Here is a 19,628-nt window from a genome sequence, read left to right on the forward strand (position 1 = left end):
TATAAATGGGCTAGCAGGTATTTTCCTATTGTCTGACTACATCCACACTCAACATACACGCCATATAATCATAAAGTTTATGATAATTTTGTACAGCCTCTTTCCAGCTGGTGTGTTTATTGCTGTTGGTTATGATCCCTAAATTTCTTTATTTCATGTTTGTTAATATATAGTAGGCCAATATGTAGGTATACACTTTTTTAAATTAAGTCATTTCTGGAAAAAAGGAAGGAAAAAGTTCGGGAAAGGAAACCCTAATCTTGTCTGGAAACCCTACTTTGAAACACAAACCCTGGCTTGAAATGTATAATATACAGTATGCATTTTTAAATATTGAATATTTGACAGTGTTTCTTGGTTTTTCTTTTTCTTGGCTTCTTTGTGATTTATATCGGAATGATTACTTCATCTGGGTACTTGTTTTTGCAGAAATTGTGTTTTCCCTTAGATTTGGGCAAATTGGACTCATATTGGATATTCCTATTGGATCATATGGCTTGCTCTTTTATCTACAACTGAGGTACTGTCATTATCTTCAGTTTCATAGGTTGGATCCTTGTCATCATTTCGGTGACCTGAAAGGAAAGAACCAAATTGATTAAAAACATATAAGTTGAGTGCAATAACGGTCTAGTCCAAACGTCCAACAAATTGATCAATATTTCATGAATGAAGATAAATAACATTCACTCATACTAACATGCAGATGCACTGACACCTTTGTATAAGCACTATTTACTTTCTGAGGTTTCTATCAATCTCTGTAACTTACTTTCTGGGCTGTTTTTGCTGGAATTTTATAGTTTTTCATTTGAAAAAATGAAAAAAAATAAAATAAATGAAAGGCCATCATGGAAACAGGAGTTGGCGCAGTGTTGCATTGATCAGGAAAAGTGCAATAGTGGACCTATATGTCAAAAGATTCTATCGATAAATGTTCGCAGTTAACTTAAAAAAATACAAAACTGGATTTAGCCCACTCTAGTTCTCAGTGGCTCAATTCACACATCACCTCACAGCCATTTCAATGTCAGGCAAAGTTGCAAAGCAAGAGTGCAATGACTTTACACAAGTTATGCAAAACACGGTTGACTGACACTCGGCATTCACATGCACATGCACTTGTGTGTGTGTGTGTCTGTGTGTGTGTCTGCAATCCCAATTGTGAAACAGGAGTAAGACAAGTCAAACACAAAGATGACTTTGTCCAAATTCCACAGTAGGGCCCGAGTGGCGTTTGAGGCAGATAAAGGAAAATGTATGTGCAGTTTTGGAAAGCTGCTCGGCTCTCAGGAATCTCTACGACGTGGACTGAAGGAAGGTCCCACTGAGTCACTGTCACACACGCCTGCACCCAGCTGGGCGGGATCAAAGTGTGTGTGTGTATGTCTGTGTGTGCGCGTGTGTCAGTCAGGTGGCTGCAAGGGTGAAAAGGTGAGACTGCGGTAGAAGACAGACAAGCGAGATGCTGCTAACCTGACAAGAAGACCACAAAAAGGGGCGACGGGAAGTTCAAAGCATGGCGACGCTGACTCCCGTCTGACCACCTTCTTCTTCTTCATCCTCTTCCTCAGCCAGCAAGGTAATCTATCTATCTATCTATCTATCTATCTATCTATCTATCTATCTATCTATCTATCTATCTATCTATCTATCTATCTATCTATCTATCTATCTAGCTATCTATCTAACTATCTATCTATCTCGTTAATCAAGTCCGACGTTGCCTTCAGGGAGAGTCTGAAATCATAATTTTCCTCGCACAACTGAGTGATTGACCCAAATGTCTTCAAATGTTTAGTCTGTCTGTCTGTCTACAGTATCTCTGTATCCACTGTATGATCGTTGTTATTGTAACCACGGTAACCCACTCAACTAAAAACAAGTCAAGGTCCCAATCACAAAGCAAAAGAAAGTGTGACAGTGCGATGGATCGGTGGAGGCGAGCGGCTGGTGCCTCGTCATCAGCTGGTTAGTGATTTGCAAAACTATTTTTCAAAGAGTTGCGCGGTGTTCTTTTTTGGGGTTGTCCCACTGCTGTGATGTGTTGAGGCATGACGGCACACACACGGTAACTTATTAAAAGTCAACTGCGGGTTGGGCCTCTCGTGAGTCAACACGCGCCCTGGTCTCAAAGGTCCGACACACCAGGAGGAAATATGCACATTGAATAGGTTATTCTCTGTTAGTTAATCAGCATCCCAAAAAAATTGTTTGATTTTGAGGCCATCTGTTTCTGCCAAAAATATTGATTATGGTCTCACTTAGCGGTAGTTTGAATCACTGCACTTGTACAGTTCAGTTGTATTAAACATTTAAGTTCAATACGTTTGCATTTAGTAAAAAAAAAAAAAAAAAAGCTGTAACAGCAATGTGCACAACAAATGTCTCATGCAAAAACAACAATAAAGTGCAACAATAAATACAATCCCTTAGATGTCACTCCAAATGTCCCAAAACAGATTATGAAATAAAATAAACAAGAAAATCTTAATCAAATACTTAAATAATGATGTAAGTGAGCAGAGGGACCTGAAACAAGGTGGCATGGTGAAATGGTTTTAAAACAAATATGAAGTGAAATAAAAACTATACGAAAATGTGCAAAACGTTTAGGAAAAATAAACAATAAACTAAATAATTCCAAAGTTATTCTTTGCGACCCCAGGCTCTGTTGACTGTTATTCGCTTAGTTGGCTCACGCCTCCGAGCAGTGAAACCCATGTGCCTTATTGAGCATGGCGCCTAAGCCCTCCTTAGTAGCATAAGAAGAAATAAAACATTTACGACTTTAGGAGTCAACACAGCAGATCAAACACGACGTGGGACCTTTGTGCCGACAGGTGTGCTCGTCGCTGATAAGACCGCTGCACATGTGCGCCATTTGCATAGCTGCTCATATGAAGCCGAGAACATACGCGCACACTCTTTCACCATAGAACACACATGGTACGGCACAATCGTATGATAACAACCTACTAATCCATCGGTGACAAAGAGTACAGGAGAATACAGTGGAGTAATGCAGGGAAGCTAGAGCGTAGAGTAGTGTAATGCAGTGCAGAGTATAGTATAAAAGAGTAGAGTAGACAAGTGCGGAGTAAAGGTGAGTAGAGTGGCCTAATGCAGGACAAGGTAGAGTAGAGTACAGTAGAGTTGAGTAGTGTAAAGGAGAGTAAAGAGTAGAGGAAAGATAGTTCATAGAGTTATGTAGGGCAATGAATAGTGTAAAGTAATGTACAGAAAAGTAGTGCAAACATTTGATTATATTAGCGTATGGAAGAGTAAAGTGGAGTAATGCAGGACAAAGTAGTGCATAGAGTTGAGTAGAAAGAGTAAAGGAGAGTGAAGCTAAGTAATGTAGGATGAGGTCGTGCCGAGAGTTGAGTATGGTAGAGTCAAGTAGAGTAGCCTAAGGCGAGGTCAAGCAAATAAATAGTAGAGTGGAATATAATTGTTGTGTACTGTTGTTGTTACTTCATTCAGAAAGTGTTTGTCTGACATCATATCAGCTCTCATGGACACAAGATAGTCATTCATGTAATTATTTATTCATTCATCAGCTGAGGGCCAAGTGTCAGGTGGCCCCACACGCACGCGCGCACATAGTGACCGCTACCCTAAACACATGTTGTGCCCCTCCCCAGGTCCCGCATCCTTCCCGCCACCGTCATGTCTGACCCCAGCTGGTGGAAGCTGACGTTCTCCCGCAAGACCAAGTCCGAGCCCAAGGTCCTGTACGAGATCCCGCCGGAGTACGGCAGCAACACCAAAGAACCGCCGGGGGGCGGCGGGCCCGCTCCGGAGGCGGCCGAGTTCAGCGCCAGGCTGGAGAAGATCGTGGACAAGTCGGCCACGAAGGGGCGCCACGTCAAGGTGTCCCACTCCGGTCGCTTCAAGGAGAAGAAGAAGGTCCGAGCCACGCTGGCAGAGAACCCCGACCTGTTTGGCGAGCAGAACCACAAGAAGAAGAGTGACAAGTAGCACATATGACAATGTGGACCCGACGGAAGGAGAACGGGTGAAAAACTCCAGACCAACACGTGCTGGTCCGAGATCCAGGACCCCTAACAGAACCTTCATGTGCTCCAGTCTGTTTGTATATTTTAATATTCAAACGGGGGTGTTTTATTATAATGAACTTGTGCTACACAATCAGTACACAAGTGGAGTAACCAAAGCGGAGAAACATCTACAATTGCTGTACATATCAAACAAGACTGTGTAGTGGTATCTTTCTTTTTGATAAATCCAACCAAGACATCATGTAAAACACCCTCTTTTGTGCTTATTTACACATTTTCTAAAGCGAGTCTAGTCACAAATCATGTATGTCAGGTTCCATGAAGATTGTCCACATAGTAGGCGTGAATGTGAGTGTGAATGCTTGTTTTTCTAGATGTGTCCTGCCATTGACTGGCAACCAGTCCACTTTTTGTCCATTTGTGCCTGGCAATTGATTGGCAACCAGTCCATTTTTTTTTGTCTAAAGGTGCCCTGCGATTTGAGTGACGACCAGCCAGTTGTATGTTGTTTGAAAATGGATAAAAGTCTCCTGTGAGCCTCATCTGTTGCTGCTTCTGTTGCCATGGCGACGGTAAGCAGACACTCGTCACTCGACTCGCTCGTCATGGACCAGCTCATCCTCATCCTCTAAGGTGGAACTTTACACTGACACTTGGTGGCTACATACTACACGCAGACACCACTTTTCGCAAAGCATTCATTTATTACAAAAACAATAAAATAAAACAAATTATACGAAGCAAAAAAAAAAGACATTTTAACAATACAACTGAGGGAGCTTTTTATTTCAAACCTAACAGAAGAAAATAACTGGTTATTCCAGTGTTGTATGCATGATAGCACTTGTACAGTAATATCGTTTTACAGAAAATAACATTGTGCTCCATTTTAATACTGCTGCAAATGTTCAGTGTAATTCAATGTTTTATTAAAAAAATCTAAACTGCAGGATAATATATTATTTGGGGTGGACAACTACAATGCAATTTAACAGCTACAAAACAAAAGACAGCATAAAACTTTACAGTAACATTTTTGTCATATATTTCAATGTGGCTTTAAGGTGAGTATAATTTCGTAGGATTTATTATTATTATCAGTTGACTTGTCAATATTTCTCATTCAAGGAAGAAACCGGAGCTGCAGAACCAAATAAAGCTCATCTCATTGAATGAACATTTAGGTTAATTTATGGCACATTGTGTTGGCATCGACAAAGGTTTATTTTGGGCCACACAGAAAAAAAAACCCAATAACACTAGGACAGTAAAATAGTAATATAAAAAAAAGCTTACAAAATAATAATAATTTTTAGGCTAAAGTTGTAATTTTACAATAATATAATAATATTACTAGCATAAATTCATGTTATGAAAAAAGTTTGTTTTTTGATAATAGTCATAATACTTTGAGAAAAGCTTATGAGAATATCCAAATTTTATGCAACTTTTACAAGATCACCATAATATTATGAGAATAAATTCATAATATTGTGCAAAAAATGTTGACTAATATATTCATAACTTCATGAAGCCAATATAATTCTTATGGGAATGATGTCATAATATTAACAGATTTTGTTTTTAATTTTTCAAGATTAGTAATACGAGACCGATTTCTGAGAAAATAGATTTTATTATTTACTTACCTGCATTTATGCTAATATTACAATGCAATTCTCCTAACATTACAACTTATTTTCTGATAATTTTACCTTTTTCTGTGTGGCCCTAATAAATCCAAATCCAAATCGAATAACATTTGTACTAATAATACTCTTGCCTAGGAATATGTGTAATCACTTTAAATACTATTTTATTTATAGAATCTAAAAAACAAGAACATTTGTACTTCCATTTATACTGCAGCTGTTCCTCTAACAAATGAGGGTTTAAGCTAAAAGCAACACGAGGAACAATGACCATTTCTGAGGCGCTATCAACATAAAAATGAAATAAAATCCCACTTCTCATACTGAAGTAAATAACCGTCATAAGAGAAATGCCGTCCACATCAAGGTCAAGTCAAGAAAATGTAAAGGTCAAGTTAAGAAAATGTAAACAAGTTGCTTTAAGTGAGCATAAAAAAGTGGTAATCGTAACACGTTCACATTTAAAAACAAGGAAAATCTTGGCAAGACCCAACGAAGCACGCACGTAGCTAAGCAATGAGGGTCATGGTTGATCATATTTGATGCACTACACCAGGTTGGAAGCTAAATTCAGAAGCTAACATTGATAGCTACCATCGGAAGAAAAAACAAAACAAAAGGCCTTTCACAATGCGCGGCAAGACGACAGAACGACCCGCAAGGTGGGCATATGCCGTCGCAGCACCGCGCCTCCACTTGAAAAATGTTCAACTTTAATATTAGAGGTAATGTTGTAAGCTAACATTGGAGGCTAATGTCAATGCTAACGTTGAAGCAAACTTTGAAGCTAAGATTGGAAGCTAACGTTTGCCTTCCTAAACGCTAACATCAGATGCAACGTTACTATTTTCCAGGACTTCTTATTTCAAATTCAATTGATAGTGAAAATTATATATAAGAATAAGGGAATGCAGGGGCAATTGTATAATATGATCATGTGATTATACATTTATATGATTTTCATAAAACGTCCCTCTGAGGGAAACCACAACTACCATGTGGCTTGCAACAAAAAATGAATTTGACATTTTAAACTAATATGAGCAATAATTTTTTTTTCTACTATTCGCAAGTTTTTGTGGCGTTTCTCCGTTTCTAACCCCCCGCCAATAAGAAGGTTTATTGTACGACACTAAGTAAGAATTAAAAAAAGGAAAGCCCGTTCAATGCAGAGAACTTTCCACTGCAATTTTTAAAAGAAAAAAAACAAAAATCATTTTAAAGGCTTTTTCTCACACAAAAAAGAACAATAACCATTTGTCTCAAGTATTACCATTGAAATTCACCCCCTCCCCACACCCACTCCCTTTAGAACCTCTTTCCTCTTCATAGTAGTAACCAGTACTCTTCACAAACAATGACCTTTATAAAAATATTCTCTATACAGCTCATTTTCATCAGTGATCCCACACACGATCACATAAAGACAACTCAAAGGAATCTTGGATTATTCCTGGACTATAGATCTGAGAGTCCCTCCCCGTGCTCACTCAGCTCCATGGTGGCGTAATCCAGAGGATGCCTGAGAGCAGAAACAGATTTAAATTAAAAAAATAAAATAAAATTTAAAAAAAACAACAACATACACGTATGCACAATTTTCTATAAACCAGTGGTTCTCAAACTGGTGTGCCTGAACCTACTGTACAGTGATTTGCAAGTTATAACTTGGGGGTCCACAAAATAATTTGCAAAAATTACTACGTCGTATCATTTAAAAAAAACAAACTGTGCATAACTAGATTTTATTAGCTCAATGACATAATTGCCCAAGTCATTTTTAACTTACTGTCACAATACCAATAAAAAAAATACCAATGTGGTTGCTAAAAATAGTTTTTTTTTCATGATATGTTTCATTTCATGAATGCAAATCATTTCTATTGGAATAAAATAAATTAAATATGAATCCTTACCTTCTTTTATAGAAATACGTGAGGAGAGCTACTCCAACTGCGAGTAGCAGGAGCACAGCGACTACCAGACCAATTTGTAAACCCAGGCTGGACCCTAGGACAGAATCAAATGAAAAAAGACAAAAACATTTTACATACTGTATATACCACTGTATATATAAAGTCTACACACCCTTATAAACATGCATTTTTTTGTGATATAAAAATGAGACAAAGATGAATCATTTTAAAAGTTTTCCACCAATAATGTGACCAATAACCTTCCATCCATCCTCCATCCATTACCTGAGCCGCTTATCCTCACTCGGGTCGCGGGCGTGCTGGGGCCTATTCCAGCTATCATCGGGCAGGAGGCGGGGTACACCCTCAACTGGTTGCCAGCCAATCGCAGGGCACATATAAACACATAACCATTCGCGCTCACATTCACACCTAGGGGCAATTTGGAGACTTCAATTAATTGTTTTTGGGATGTTTTTGGGATGTGGGAGGAAACCGGAGTGCCCGGAGAAAACCCACGCAGGCATGGGAGAACATGCAAACTCCACACAGGCGGGGCTGTGAATTGAACCCCGATCCTCAGAACTGGGAGGCAGACGCTCTAACCAGTCGTCCACCGTGCCACCTGACCTATAACCTGTACAATTTAATTGAAAAAAATAAATAAATCTAAGAAGTAAAAATGAACAACTGAGATGATATGGTTGAACAAGTGCGCACACCCTCTTATAACTGGGGTTTGTGGCTGTGTTCATAATTGTAATATGTGACTACAAAAATGTCAGGAAAAGCCAATTAGAACGGAATATATAAAGTCTACACACCCCTTTAAAAGTGTCATACATGCAACTTAAAAGGTTGTCAGGCTCCAGTAATAAGGTTAGCTTAAATTAAACCTAACTGAACTGTAGAAATACAGTATATCATTCTTGGCACTTTTCCAGTTCCAAACACACAATTTGATTAAGAACCAAATAAATCAGACCAGTGTTGTGTCAACAATCCTATTCTGCAGGTGTACCTAATGAAGCGTCCGGAAAGGTTTTACTGACCTGTGCTGGTGCGGCGATCAGTGCTGGGTGTGGAGCAAACATCTGACTGGCGGAGCTTCACGGTGGATGTCTGGATGATGAGGTCCCTCTGGCGGTCCGAGAAGGCCCGGATGTTTCCCCACACTCGCAACCAGCCGGACACGCACGAGAAGTTGGCCCCTTGAGCAGGAACAAAGCCAAGTTAACTGCAATGCAGTGAAGCAAAAATGATACTCCACATACAGTGGTACTCAGTGGTGGTTTTTGATATGGGTAATGTGGGCGTAAATCTTTGCGAGCCCAGACCAGTCAAGTTAAGCAAAAGATACAGGTATGTCAAGTCATACAATCTTCCCCCAAAAAGCTAAAATAAATAAATTACTTTGACAGTGGATATTACCTTGGAGAGATAAAGTGGATATTCCACAAAGACACTGCTGCTCCAGATAGTGGGCCACTTGTGCCACCTTCCTCGCCAGAATGAGACCACTGCAGTCTGCAAACGACCACAGAGATCGCATATTATTATTTACAATCAATATTATGCATATAAACATAAGTACAATACAGTGTTAGAATATCATTATCCATATACTTCTCAATTTGCACTCATTGTTTAAACGTGACTGTAGAATGTGTGCTTTCATCATTTTCTTTCTTTCTTTTCAGGTTCATTCACCTCCCGATTTCTCCGGCCAGCCGCTGGACGGTGGTCCGAGGCAAATGTCGATGTGACTGGAGAAGGCCAAGCTGGGGCAGATGTTGGCGCTGCGAGGCGTCGTTGAAGATGTGGTCCAGGAAGAAGGGTTTCTCGCCTCGCAGCACGCACAGCGGCTGAGAGAGACCGTGCCGTTTTCAACTGACCTGTACATGCACAGACACAAAAATCATTAAAAAAAGAAACAAATACAAACAAACAAACAAAAATAGTATTTTAGTATTAGTGCGATCGGGTATTAGTGAAATAGATGGAGTTCCAGAAATAACAACAGTTTTTTTCATCATTGTGCCCTAATATGAGGTCGCATTGAGAAAATAATTAAGCCATCCTGAAAATACTCATCAAACCCGTAAATATGAGGCATGAGTCAATGTGGTTTGCTGACACTTCATTTTTGACCTTGTTACTATAAAAGTAAAGTACTTGTAGACCTGTAAAATGACCATCATTAAAAAAAAAAAAAAAAAAAAAGATTTTCAAACATTTAATATTGTGATGTCAAATAATTTAAACAATGCTTTCAATACTTTAATTGGAGCTTTATTTGTGTCATCCCATGAGGCCATAGTAACAAATTAATTATAAAACTGGAAAAGACTGACCAAGCCCATTTATAGAAGGTATGAGTATATAGGACAAATTAAAATTTGTTACTTGTGAACTTTGGGGCTCCCTGTGAAGAAGGAAAAAGAAAAACCTCTTTTGCCAAAGAACTTTGAAGGTGACAATCTAATGTTCGTATTGACTTGTGATGAGCGATTGGATAAGAATATATATTTTTAAATGCACAATATTACATATTTTCATATATTTTCATCACGGTCAACACGTGTAACACAAACACTAAAGTCAAACACACTGGGGGAGCGGGCGGGTTGCTTGTTCAGGGGTTGGGTAGATTTAGTGAATGGAAAACTACTGCCATGTTTGTTGGGCAAAGCGAACAAAAGACAAAAACCTATCCCGACGAGGGTGGGATTAAAATCCACGCATGCACAGCACAACGGATTAGCAATCCATCGCCTTAACCTCTCGGCCACCTTGTTTGGCTGGCCCTATGAGCTATATTTAAACACCGGCACAGCTTGTGCAAGCGGCCAAAATTGGTCAAGAAAGTAGAAGTATTAAAAAAGAGGTTTAATGAAGTCAAGCTTCATGTTTTTATTTTTTTAGAGTTGAAACCTTATAATACCCTCCCACACACTTTGAACAATTAAACGTATTAAAAGACACTTAAAAACATCCATCCATCCATCCATTTTCTGAACCGCTTCTCCTCACTAGGGTCGCGGGCGTGCTGGAGCCTATCCCAGCTGTCATCGGGCAGGAGGCGGGGTACACCCTGAACTGGTTGCCAGCCAATCGCAGGGCACATAGGAACAAACAACCATTCGCACTCACAGTCATGCCTACGGGCAATTTAGAGTCCCCAATTCATGCATGTTTTTGGGATGTGGGAGGAAACCGGAGTACCCGGAGAAAACCCACGCAGGCACGGGGAGAACATGCAAACTCCACACAGGCGGGGACGGGGATTGAACCCCGCACCTCAGAACTGTGAGGCTGACGCTCTAACCAGTCGGCCACCGTGCCGCCACTTAAAAAACAATGTATTTAAACACAGAAACACAAATTGCAAGCATAAAATGTATTGAAAATATTGCATGTATCGCAGTGTCTGTGTATATTACTGTAGATACGGTATGTGCCTTTCAGAGGCGGGGCCTAGTGGCGTGACGTGTGATGTCAGCGAATCTGTGTGTGAGAGTCTGGGCGTGAGCTGTGGTCGACAGCAGCTGTGCGTGAGTGTTCTCATTGTGTTTATGTGTTCTTGGGGCGTTCATTAAACAGATAAAAAGTGCATTGGCGACTGTGTCTCTCTTTTCACACATGCGAGGGCATTACAGTAACTATATTATAAAAACCCCCAAAAAACAATCACTATAAACTGCAGATTTGAGTAAATTTAGCAGGGATGTTAGCAGGCGTCTGCTTCCACGCTTACCTGAGAGCCGGAATGACCCGGCTCCCTCGAGTGAACGTCGAAGAGAGCAGCAGTTGGACGTCACTGAACATCAACTCGTCCCGCCGACTGGAGTTGGTCAGGGCGGTAGCAGCTCTGCACACGCTGAACAGGTCGTAGCACAGGAGGACAGATCCTCGTGCCGGCACATCACTGCCTTCGGGGAAAGTCTGATCTATGCAGAAAAGAGACATACAAGCATGGAGAAAAAGAGTACAAAGCAGTATGGGAAAAAAAAACTAAACAATAAATAGGTAAAACATGAATTACTAATTTATGGCCAAGAAATAGGAAAAATGTGTGCACAAAATATTAATTTTTCACAAGTTTGCGGTTATAAATCAGTATTTCGTGTCCACATATTGGTATATTGCGGCCACAAATAATTGTTTTCTCCCATGTCATGTGTCACTAACTGTCCCGGAATGATATGAAAAATATTTTGTAATTTGTGGGCACCTTATACCTACTTCGTGGCCATAAATTAGCATTTTGTAGGCCAAAATTTCGCATTTTGTACAAATGTTATTTCTATATTGTGGCCACGATTAAAATGTTTCTCCTATGTCATGTCTGAGAGTTTTTGAGAATTTTTTTGTGAGAAATTTTCTGCTCTGTCTGGCCGTGCTCACCCGCTCCGGTGACATTCCCGACCATGTAAAACCCGTCCTGGTCGATAGATCCGGTCAGAGGAAGAGCAACGAGCCTGCCGCTGTGTTCCTGGTCAAACACGACCAGCACCAGGCCATGCAGCTCGGTCAGCGGGGGTCCGTGCAACTCCACGAAGGACCTCTGCCTGCTGTGATTGGTCCAGTAGCCACTCGCCACCTCGTTGATGACCACGCCCTCGGGAGCCGGAGGAGGCCGGGGGCAGCTGTTCTCCCTCAGCGGAGTTGGCGGAGCTACCTGTACGGGTGGATAAATAGAAATAAAAAAATGTTAGAAATGCATTTAACCACAATTGCACAGTATAAAACAGCTCAGCCTCCAATATTATGCCAACAGAATGCACGCAAATAACGGGTGAGATGGAAACTAGAAATGCATAGTCAGCGACGACCACAATCTACCCCAATGGACGTACTCGAATTATACACAATGCTGTGGTACCTTGACTTACAAAAGCAAAAACCCGTAATTTCAAAAACTCGTAAGATTGGTTCAATTTGAGTTTTTGCAGTGTACTAACTGAAAATGCAGACAGGTCATAGGGGTACAGGCCCCTGCAGCGGCTGAGCGCCTCATCGCCGAGAAGAACCTCTGGATCCTCCAGCAGGGGAAGCTGTCCCGGCGTCAGCGCCTTACTCAACTCCTGCGCCTCCTGATCCGATCCCATCTTGCGGTACACCACGGCATCCAGGAGCCCTTTGGTGGGGATCCCCCTTTGCTGCGCCGACGGCGGGCCGAAAGGGCTGCGGTACAGCGCCACGGCGTCCGGTCCGTTCTGGATGGTGTTGGGAGGCAGCCGGAGAGAAGGCGCCGGCACCAGTCTGTCGCTGCCGAGCAGGAAGTAGCCCTTGGCGGTGGTGAAGTGTCCGCTGAGGCTAATCTCTCTGTAGGGTTTGTTGTTGTGCGCGCTAAAAAGCAGAATCCAGATGCCCTGCAGGGAGACGCGGTGTCCGGATGGGTGCCACAGCTCCACGTACTCGCCGTCCTCAGCCGCGCCGGGGGTGTCCGTGTTCAGCTCGTTGATCAGGAAGTCACCAGTCCCCCAAGGTGGAAGGTGCGGGGACGTATCCGCACCTCCTCCTGGAACCACTTCAACAGGAGAGGGCATTTATTAGGGCTGCTAGGGACAAATGGCACACAATGTTCCTGCTTCTCCCTAATTTTAGACTGTAGTATATTTACAAAATAAATGCACTATACTCATTAAGCTCCAGTAATCCTAGTCGTTTTGTTGCAGCTGATAAAGAATATATGCCTGTGAGCATTTTTGTCTTTCTACATATTTTCCTGCACTGTTTGTGTTTGAATATCCATTTCTTAACAGGTTACAACTATTGCAACATCGATGCTAGTTTTGTTGGTATTGTGTGTTTGCATTAAGATAGCTGACTTTTGTCAGGAAAAGAAAAGTGATTTGGTCAAATACACAGACTGTAGTATAAGAAAGCAATCATCATCATCATCATCATCATAAGAAAAGCTGATAGCATGAATAGCATGGTACTTGGATTTTTAAGAGTACATATGAATACTAGCAGATGACTAAAACTCACCCATACTGTGAGGGCAGATTTTTGGCCAGGGGCACTGGTTGGGCTGCCCCGGGGTTTGCGGGGCCTCCCAGAAGACGCCAGGATCTCTGGTCCACGTGGCCACACCACAACGGCTGAGGTAGAAGCCTCCCTCTTTTAAACTGACAAAGGAAACGCAAAAGGATTTTTATCATTCCACATCTGGATACAAAAAGTGTACACACCCCTGTTCAAATGCCAGGTTTGTGTGATGTTGTGTGATAAATCATTTTAAAACCTTTTCCACCATTAACGTGACCTATAATCTGTACAACTTAATTGGAAAAATGCCTTTGATTACCACAAATAAAGCTCTACTGTTCTAGTAGACTTTTACTGATATTTTAATTTGCTTTTTAGCAGAAAGCGGAAGGTTTTGTGCTGATATTAACTGCTTTTGGAACCGTTCATAATGCCATCATGGGTACCCTCTATGGTGGAATCACAACAAAAAACACGAAAAAAAAAATCCTATACATGCTAAAATGAGTTGAAACGAAACAAGAAGCTGATATTCAGCATGCCATAAAAGGACGGTAGCATTTGGGTTGGGTAATACAGCTTAAGTCAGCATGATTAAGTGCATATTTTAGATGCAAATACAGGAAGGGAATGCATCTGCAAAGAGGAACAGTTGTCATGAGATGACTATCAACCCCCCATCAATACAAACATTTGAATTGTGTAGCAATAGTAAAAAGTACCGTTTTGAAAACCAACTCTTTTTTGTCATTTCTTTTTAACACTGACCCTAAATGCACTAACACACATTTACTATACCTTAAGAGCAGCGGTGTGCAAAAAAACAACAACAACCCAAAAACCCCTTTTGTGCTCAAGGGCCACATTGGATTTTTAAAATGAATAGACGGGCCATGTACAAAAAAGTTCAAATCTGTGCATAAAATTGTTTATTTAAATAATGCAATAATATTTTTAGCTGATTTTTAAATCGCATTACTGATGAATCAAACATATACTTAATAAAAAATATATATTTATAATTATTTTCCTTTTTTTGTTAATTGTTTACAAATGATCAATCAACAAATTATTTAATGAGATTAATAAAAAATAAATATATTATAATTGACCAATTGCAGGAAAAATGGAAACATACTGCGACACTTAAAATAGTTTTCATCATAAAATAATAATTTATACACATTTTTAACAATCATTTCCAATAAATGTAATTCTAATTAATTAATTATTAAACTTTTAAGTGATTTTATTTACAATGAATCAATTAGCCAATCATCGAATGAGAGAAATTAATAAAAATGCACATTAAAAAAATTGACATTTACATTTAATGAACGGAAGATGAATGAATGAATGAAAAACTAATTTGAAGTAAAAAAGGCTAAATTAATGCAACAACCATTATAGGGCTCTTGATAATGCAAATGCTCAGATTAAAAAACGGAGCGGGCCATATGGAACTACTTTTTCATGGTCTATGATCGGTTTTGCTTATTTTGACTCATCACCTTGGGGAGACCTTGAAAAGAACGAGGTTTGCCTTCTTAGTAAGTCATTTATTCCTTGCCTGTTGCTGAGCTGATAGGGCTGCCTGCCCGGGATGAGGGTCTCCGTGAGGTTGGCACTCGGCTTGTCTCCCGGGCCGGCGAAGACAAACGAGTCCAGAGGCTGGATCTGACTTAGCGGGCTGTCCACAGGAAAGTCTGAAGTTGTACCGCTGTATATGGCGACTGCCCCGGACTCATCTCCTGAAAATAAGCCATCGTCACCACTATCTTGTCGCAGATATAAATATCATAAGTACTACACAAAAATGCAACATATAAAAGTCCCAATCATAATGTAGAATATGTCCTTGGCTCAGTGAAGGTTGGGTGACACTCCTCAAGTACACTTACCTTTCATATACCGCTTGTCTACAGTCATGGCGATGAGTCCGTTCCTGGAGATGTTCGCATCCACGTTCAAACTGACGCTGACTCTGTCCGTTCTCCCGCTCAACACCACCAACACAAGCGGACCGGCCTCGGACGCCGACGTCAGCTCCACGAAGCCGTCCACCTGACCTCCTCCCAGCTTCAGCTCGGTGATGACTGGCAGGCTTGGCGGGGCAGCGGGTGGCGTGCAGTTGTTTCTCTGGCCCGGGGAGGGTGAGGACACCCTGAAGCCCCAGTGAGCTTCAGACAACAAACACCTAGGTAGGTAGGTAGGTAGGTAGGTAGGTAGGTAGGTAGGTAGTTAGATAGATAGATAGATAGATAGATAGATAGATAGATAGATAGATAGATAGATAGATAGATAGATAGATAGATAGATAGATAGATAGATAGATAGATAGATAGATAGATAGATAGATAGACAGACAGACAGATAGATAATGTACCACAGTTTTATTTCAGACTCATACCAGTACGAGTATTCACTTGAGTACTCATTGATACAGATAACGAGACCCGATATCACTACGTTCAATACATAAAATTTCAAATAACACAATTGTGAATAAAGACCTTTCTTTCTTTCTGACGCATATGACGATTCGCCCATTCGTCAAAACGCCGCAGTCTAGTGCCAACTACTGGCGAGGAGGACTTACTTGATGTCAGATTTTTTTGCCTTAAGTATCGGTGACTGGTATCGGCAGCTTTCATAAGTACCCAGTACCTTGAATAAAGGTTGATATTGGATCTCGCCAATCTCGCCCAAGCATTTTATTTAATCACATTCTCTTTTACAGTACCATGTTTTGATATTTATATTTTACAATACAGTGCTGTTTTTCTTTATTAAGAACGTAACAGAAAATAGTGGAGATTTTTCAGGGGCTGGAACGGGTTAATAGCCTTTTAATTCATTTCAACTGAAAATTGATTTGAGTTAAAGCTTGGTCACGGAATGAATTCAACTTTTAAGTCAAGGTACCACTGGATCGAAGTCAAAAATATTAAAAATAGCTTCTGTTCTCGAGTACCTCTCGATGGATTCATCTCCCTCCAGGGTGCTTTCATCCTCGACAAAGGCCGGCTCCCCCGGGGTGAGGGTTTCTGCCAGGACCTCGGCACCGCCTGTCCTGCGCGTCATATAAACAACGGCGTCCACCAATCCCATGGCGGTGACGTTCATCTTCTCAGTGTAGCGGGCCGCGGACGTGTGGTAGAGCGTGACTGCGTCCGGACCGTTCTGGACCGTGTTCGGGGGCAGGAGGATGGCGGGTTTGGGCAGCATGTCCACCGAGCCCACCAGGAAGAAGCCCCTGTCGTCTGTGCTGTGGCCCTTGAGGTCTAGTACTTTATAAGCCACATTTCCGTTCCCGTTATAGAAGACGAGAGTGTATCCATCTAGCGAGGACCGCTGTCCGCTGGTGTGGTACAACTCCACAAACTCGCTGGTGTCCAGTCTTGGGTTGTCGGCGTTAATCTCGCTGATTATGAGGCAGGACTCGCCTCGAACCAGCGCCACCACGAGCAGACACAGCAAAGTGAACATCATCATCATGGAGCAGCGTCTGCAAAACCAAAGAACAATTTTTTTTAGAGAATTTTTCATTACTTTTCTTCAGTCAGAAATGTACATGCAGTAAGATTACTATGCCGTTAAACTATTTGGGAAAACCCAGGTGATGCCGAGACGGGTTCAGTGTCCCAGGGATGAACGTGCTTTGGTCCGAAATGTGCATATCAACCCAAGAACTAAACAAAAGACCTTGTTGGCTGAAGCTGGTAAGAGTGTGTCATTGAACTCAATGAAACGAGTACTGTGCCGACATGGGCTGAAAAGCCACTCTGCCAAGAATAAGCCATTGCTCCAAAAGCCATATTACAGTTTGAAAATGCACACAGGGAAAACAGACTTTAATTTTTGGAGACATTTCCTGTGATCTGAGGAAACTACAATTGAAATGTTTGGACCCTAACGAGCATTGTTACATTTGGAGGAAAAAGAGGGACGCTTGCAAGCCTGAGAACACCATCCCAACTTTGAAATCTGTGGGGTGGCAGCATCATGTTGCGGGGTTGATTTGTTACAGAAGGGACTGGCGCATTTCACAAAATAGATAGTTAAAGTTCGGGCGCAAATAGGTCTTCCAAATGGACAATGACCCGAAGCATAGTGCCAAACTGGTTACAAAGAGGCTTCAGGACAACAAAGTCAATGTTTTGGAGTTGCCATCGCAATACCCTGATCTCAAGCCTATTGAAAATATATGAGCAGACCTGAAAAGCTATGTGCGAGCAAGGTGGCCTATAATTATTGTGAGAAACTTTGTGGAAGGATGTGGAAAACGTTTACTCAGGTCATACAGCTTAAAGGCAATGGTACCAAATACTAATACAATATAGGTAAACTTCTGACTATGAAGAGAGTAGTGAATTTTTTGTTTAATATAGTGTATTACAACACTTTAGAAAATGGATGAAACGATGAGTCCAATCTACTCCGTATGGACATTTGTTGTGCAGATGTCATCATGTAATGCAGTCACGATGGATCGGAACTGGTGGTGCCTTCAAAATAGCCTATAGTTATAGTCCCAATACAGTATGTTGAAATTAAAGAGAACCTCAAAACAACGTTCAAGAAAGAAAGTGATTACGTCAAATGTCCACGAGAGACACTCATCATAACAGTATGAATGAGTCCTCTGTGTGGCTGAGTATGTGCGTGGAATGGTGACACCGGGCATTGCACGGCTCTGGCATGACTCGTCATGTTGCGAAACGGAAAGTTTGCATGAACAACATCTCGAGTAAAATCGGTTCACAGTGGTTGGGGGGGGGAGAAAAAAAGTCAACCCAAACGCACCTCCATCAGACGCCCCACGGACTTGCGAATCGTGCATGGGAATGACCAATCATTACACGACACTTATTCCGGTCACGGTTGAGCTGCCGTGCATGCATCTTTGCATCCTAAACCATACACACTCCTAAAAAAATAAAAAAAATAAAAAATAAAAAAAGCAGTTTACTTACCGTTACTCCGTCTGTGCTGTGGAAGTTTTTTGACGCCGAAACGTGGAGGAAAACGACGGCGTTTTTTGGGGGTCTTTTTTAAAAGTTTGCTTTCTTCCCCTTCCGCCGCTCCCTTCATTCACAAAGCAACACTTTCTCCCCCCGGAGTGGGCGGGCAGTCAGACTGGCTCAGGGCGGGGGGGTGGGGGGCGATGATGATGATGCTTTGACCCTCCCATCCCCATTCCCTCCGCCCCTCATGCAACGGAATAAAAAAGTCAAAGAAAGATTTACAACAGGGATGGGCAAACTTTTGTGCTTTAAGGCTCACGTGAAATAGTGACCATTTCTCCTGTTTAAAAATACCTTACATATTACATATTTATGTTTTATTGTAGTTATAATTATATATCTTATTATAATTATAGCTATAATTAATTAAGCAATTATCTGACTAAATAAATAAAGTGCTTAAATGTACAGTTACATATATATGTATTTTTTTATTATTTTATTACTTTTTTTATTGCTATTTATGGAAGTGTATTGCTGCCACACCAGAAAAAGAAAGTTCAGTATCATGGTATAACGTGATGAAGTTCACGTTTTAACGTGATAAGTTTAACGTTTTGTTATACATTTTTGTTTGTTATAGCATTTGTAATAATTCAATAACCAATTATTTAATAAAACAAACAGTTTAAATGTATCTCATTTTTTCATTTTACAAATTTCTTTATTATTTATAATAAATAAACTAATCAATTACTTAATTCAATAAATTAATTTTAAAAAAAAATACATTTTAACTAACCAATTTTAAGAAAAAAAAACCTAGCTCATGTAACGCAAAAAAATATTGTAGGACCTTTGATCATGTAAATGCGCAGTGGGAGTAAATCGTAAAAAAAAAAAGGTTTTTAGTAAAATAATTTATTGTATTTTTTTGTTTTACTATCTCCAATTTAAATATGAGTAATCAACCAATTATTTAATGAAAAATATATTCATATAGTTATGCATTCAAAAGTAAAATTGTTTATTTTACTAGTATTTTTCATTTGATCCTTTACAATAAATCAA

General features: G+C 40.6%; 2 protein-coding genes across 2 annotated transcripts; one reads left to right on the forward strand and one right to left on the reverse strand.

The window, feature by feature from the left end:
* Positions 1-1,224: 1,224 nt before the first annotated feature.
* Positions 1,225-4,974, forward strand: LOC133469534 (proline-rich protein 15-like protein A). The gene is made up of 2 exons (XM_061756728.1): positions 1,225-1,582; positions 3,648-4,974. The coding sequence occupies exon 2, from the start codon at positions 3,673-3,675 to the stop codon at positions 3,982-3,984; it is 312 nt and encodes a 103-aa protein (XP_061612712.1). The 5' UTR covers positions 1,225-1,582; positions 3,648-3,672; the 3' UTR covers positions 3,985-4,974.
* A 304-nt stretch (positions 4,975-5,278) lies between these two features.
* si:ch211-183d21.1 (uncharacterized) lies at positions 5,279-18,715 on the reverse strand. Its single transcript, XM_061756709.1, has 13 exons — positions 18,567-18,715; positions 16,565-17,098; positions 15,492-15,787; positions 15,161-15,341; positions 13,591-13,730; positions 12,558-13,126; positions 12,001-12,274; positions 11,351-11,543; positions 9,304-9,488; positions 9,025-9,120; positions 8,646-8,804; positions 7,594-7,687; positions 5,279-7,199 (listed from the first exon to the last, which is right to left on the reverse strand). The coding sequence occupies exons 2-13, from the start codon at positions 17,086-17,088 to the stop codon at positions 7,136-7,138; spliced, it is 2,775 nt and encodes a 924-aa protein (XP_061612693.1). The 5' UTR covers positions 17,089-17,098; positions 18,567-18,715; the 3' UTR covers positions 5,279-7,135.
* Between the last annotated feature and the right edge of the window lie 913 nt (positions 18,716-19,628).

This window comes from Phyllopteryx taeniolatus, chromosome 19, assembly GCF_024500385.1.
Source record: "Phyllopteryx taeniolatus isolate TA_2022b chromosome 19, UOR_Ptae_1.2, whole genome shotgun sequence".
In the NCBI taxonomy this organism is placed as follows: domain Eukaryota; kingdom Metazoa; phylum Chordata; class Actinopteri; order Syngnathiformes; family Syngnathidae; genus Phyllopteryx; species Phyllopteryx taeniolatus.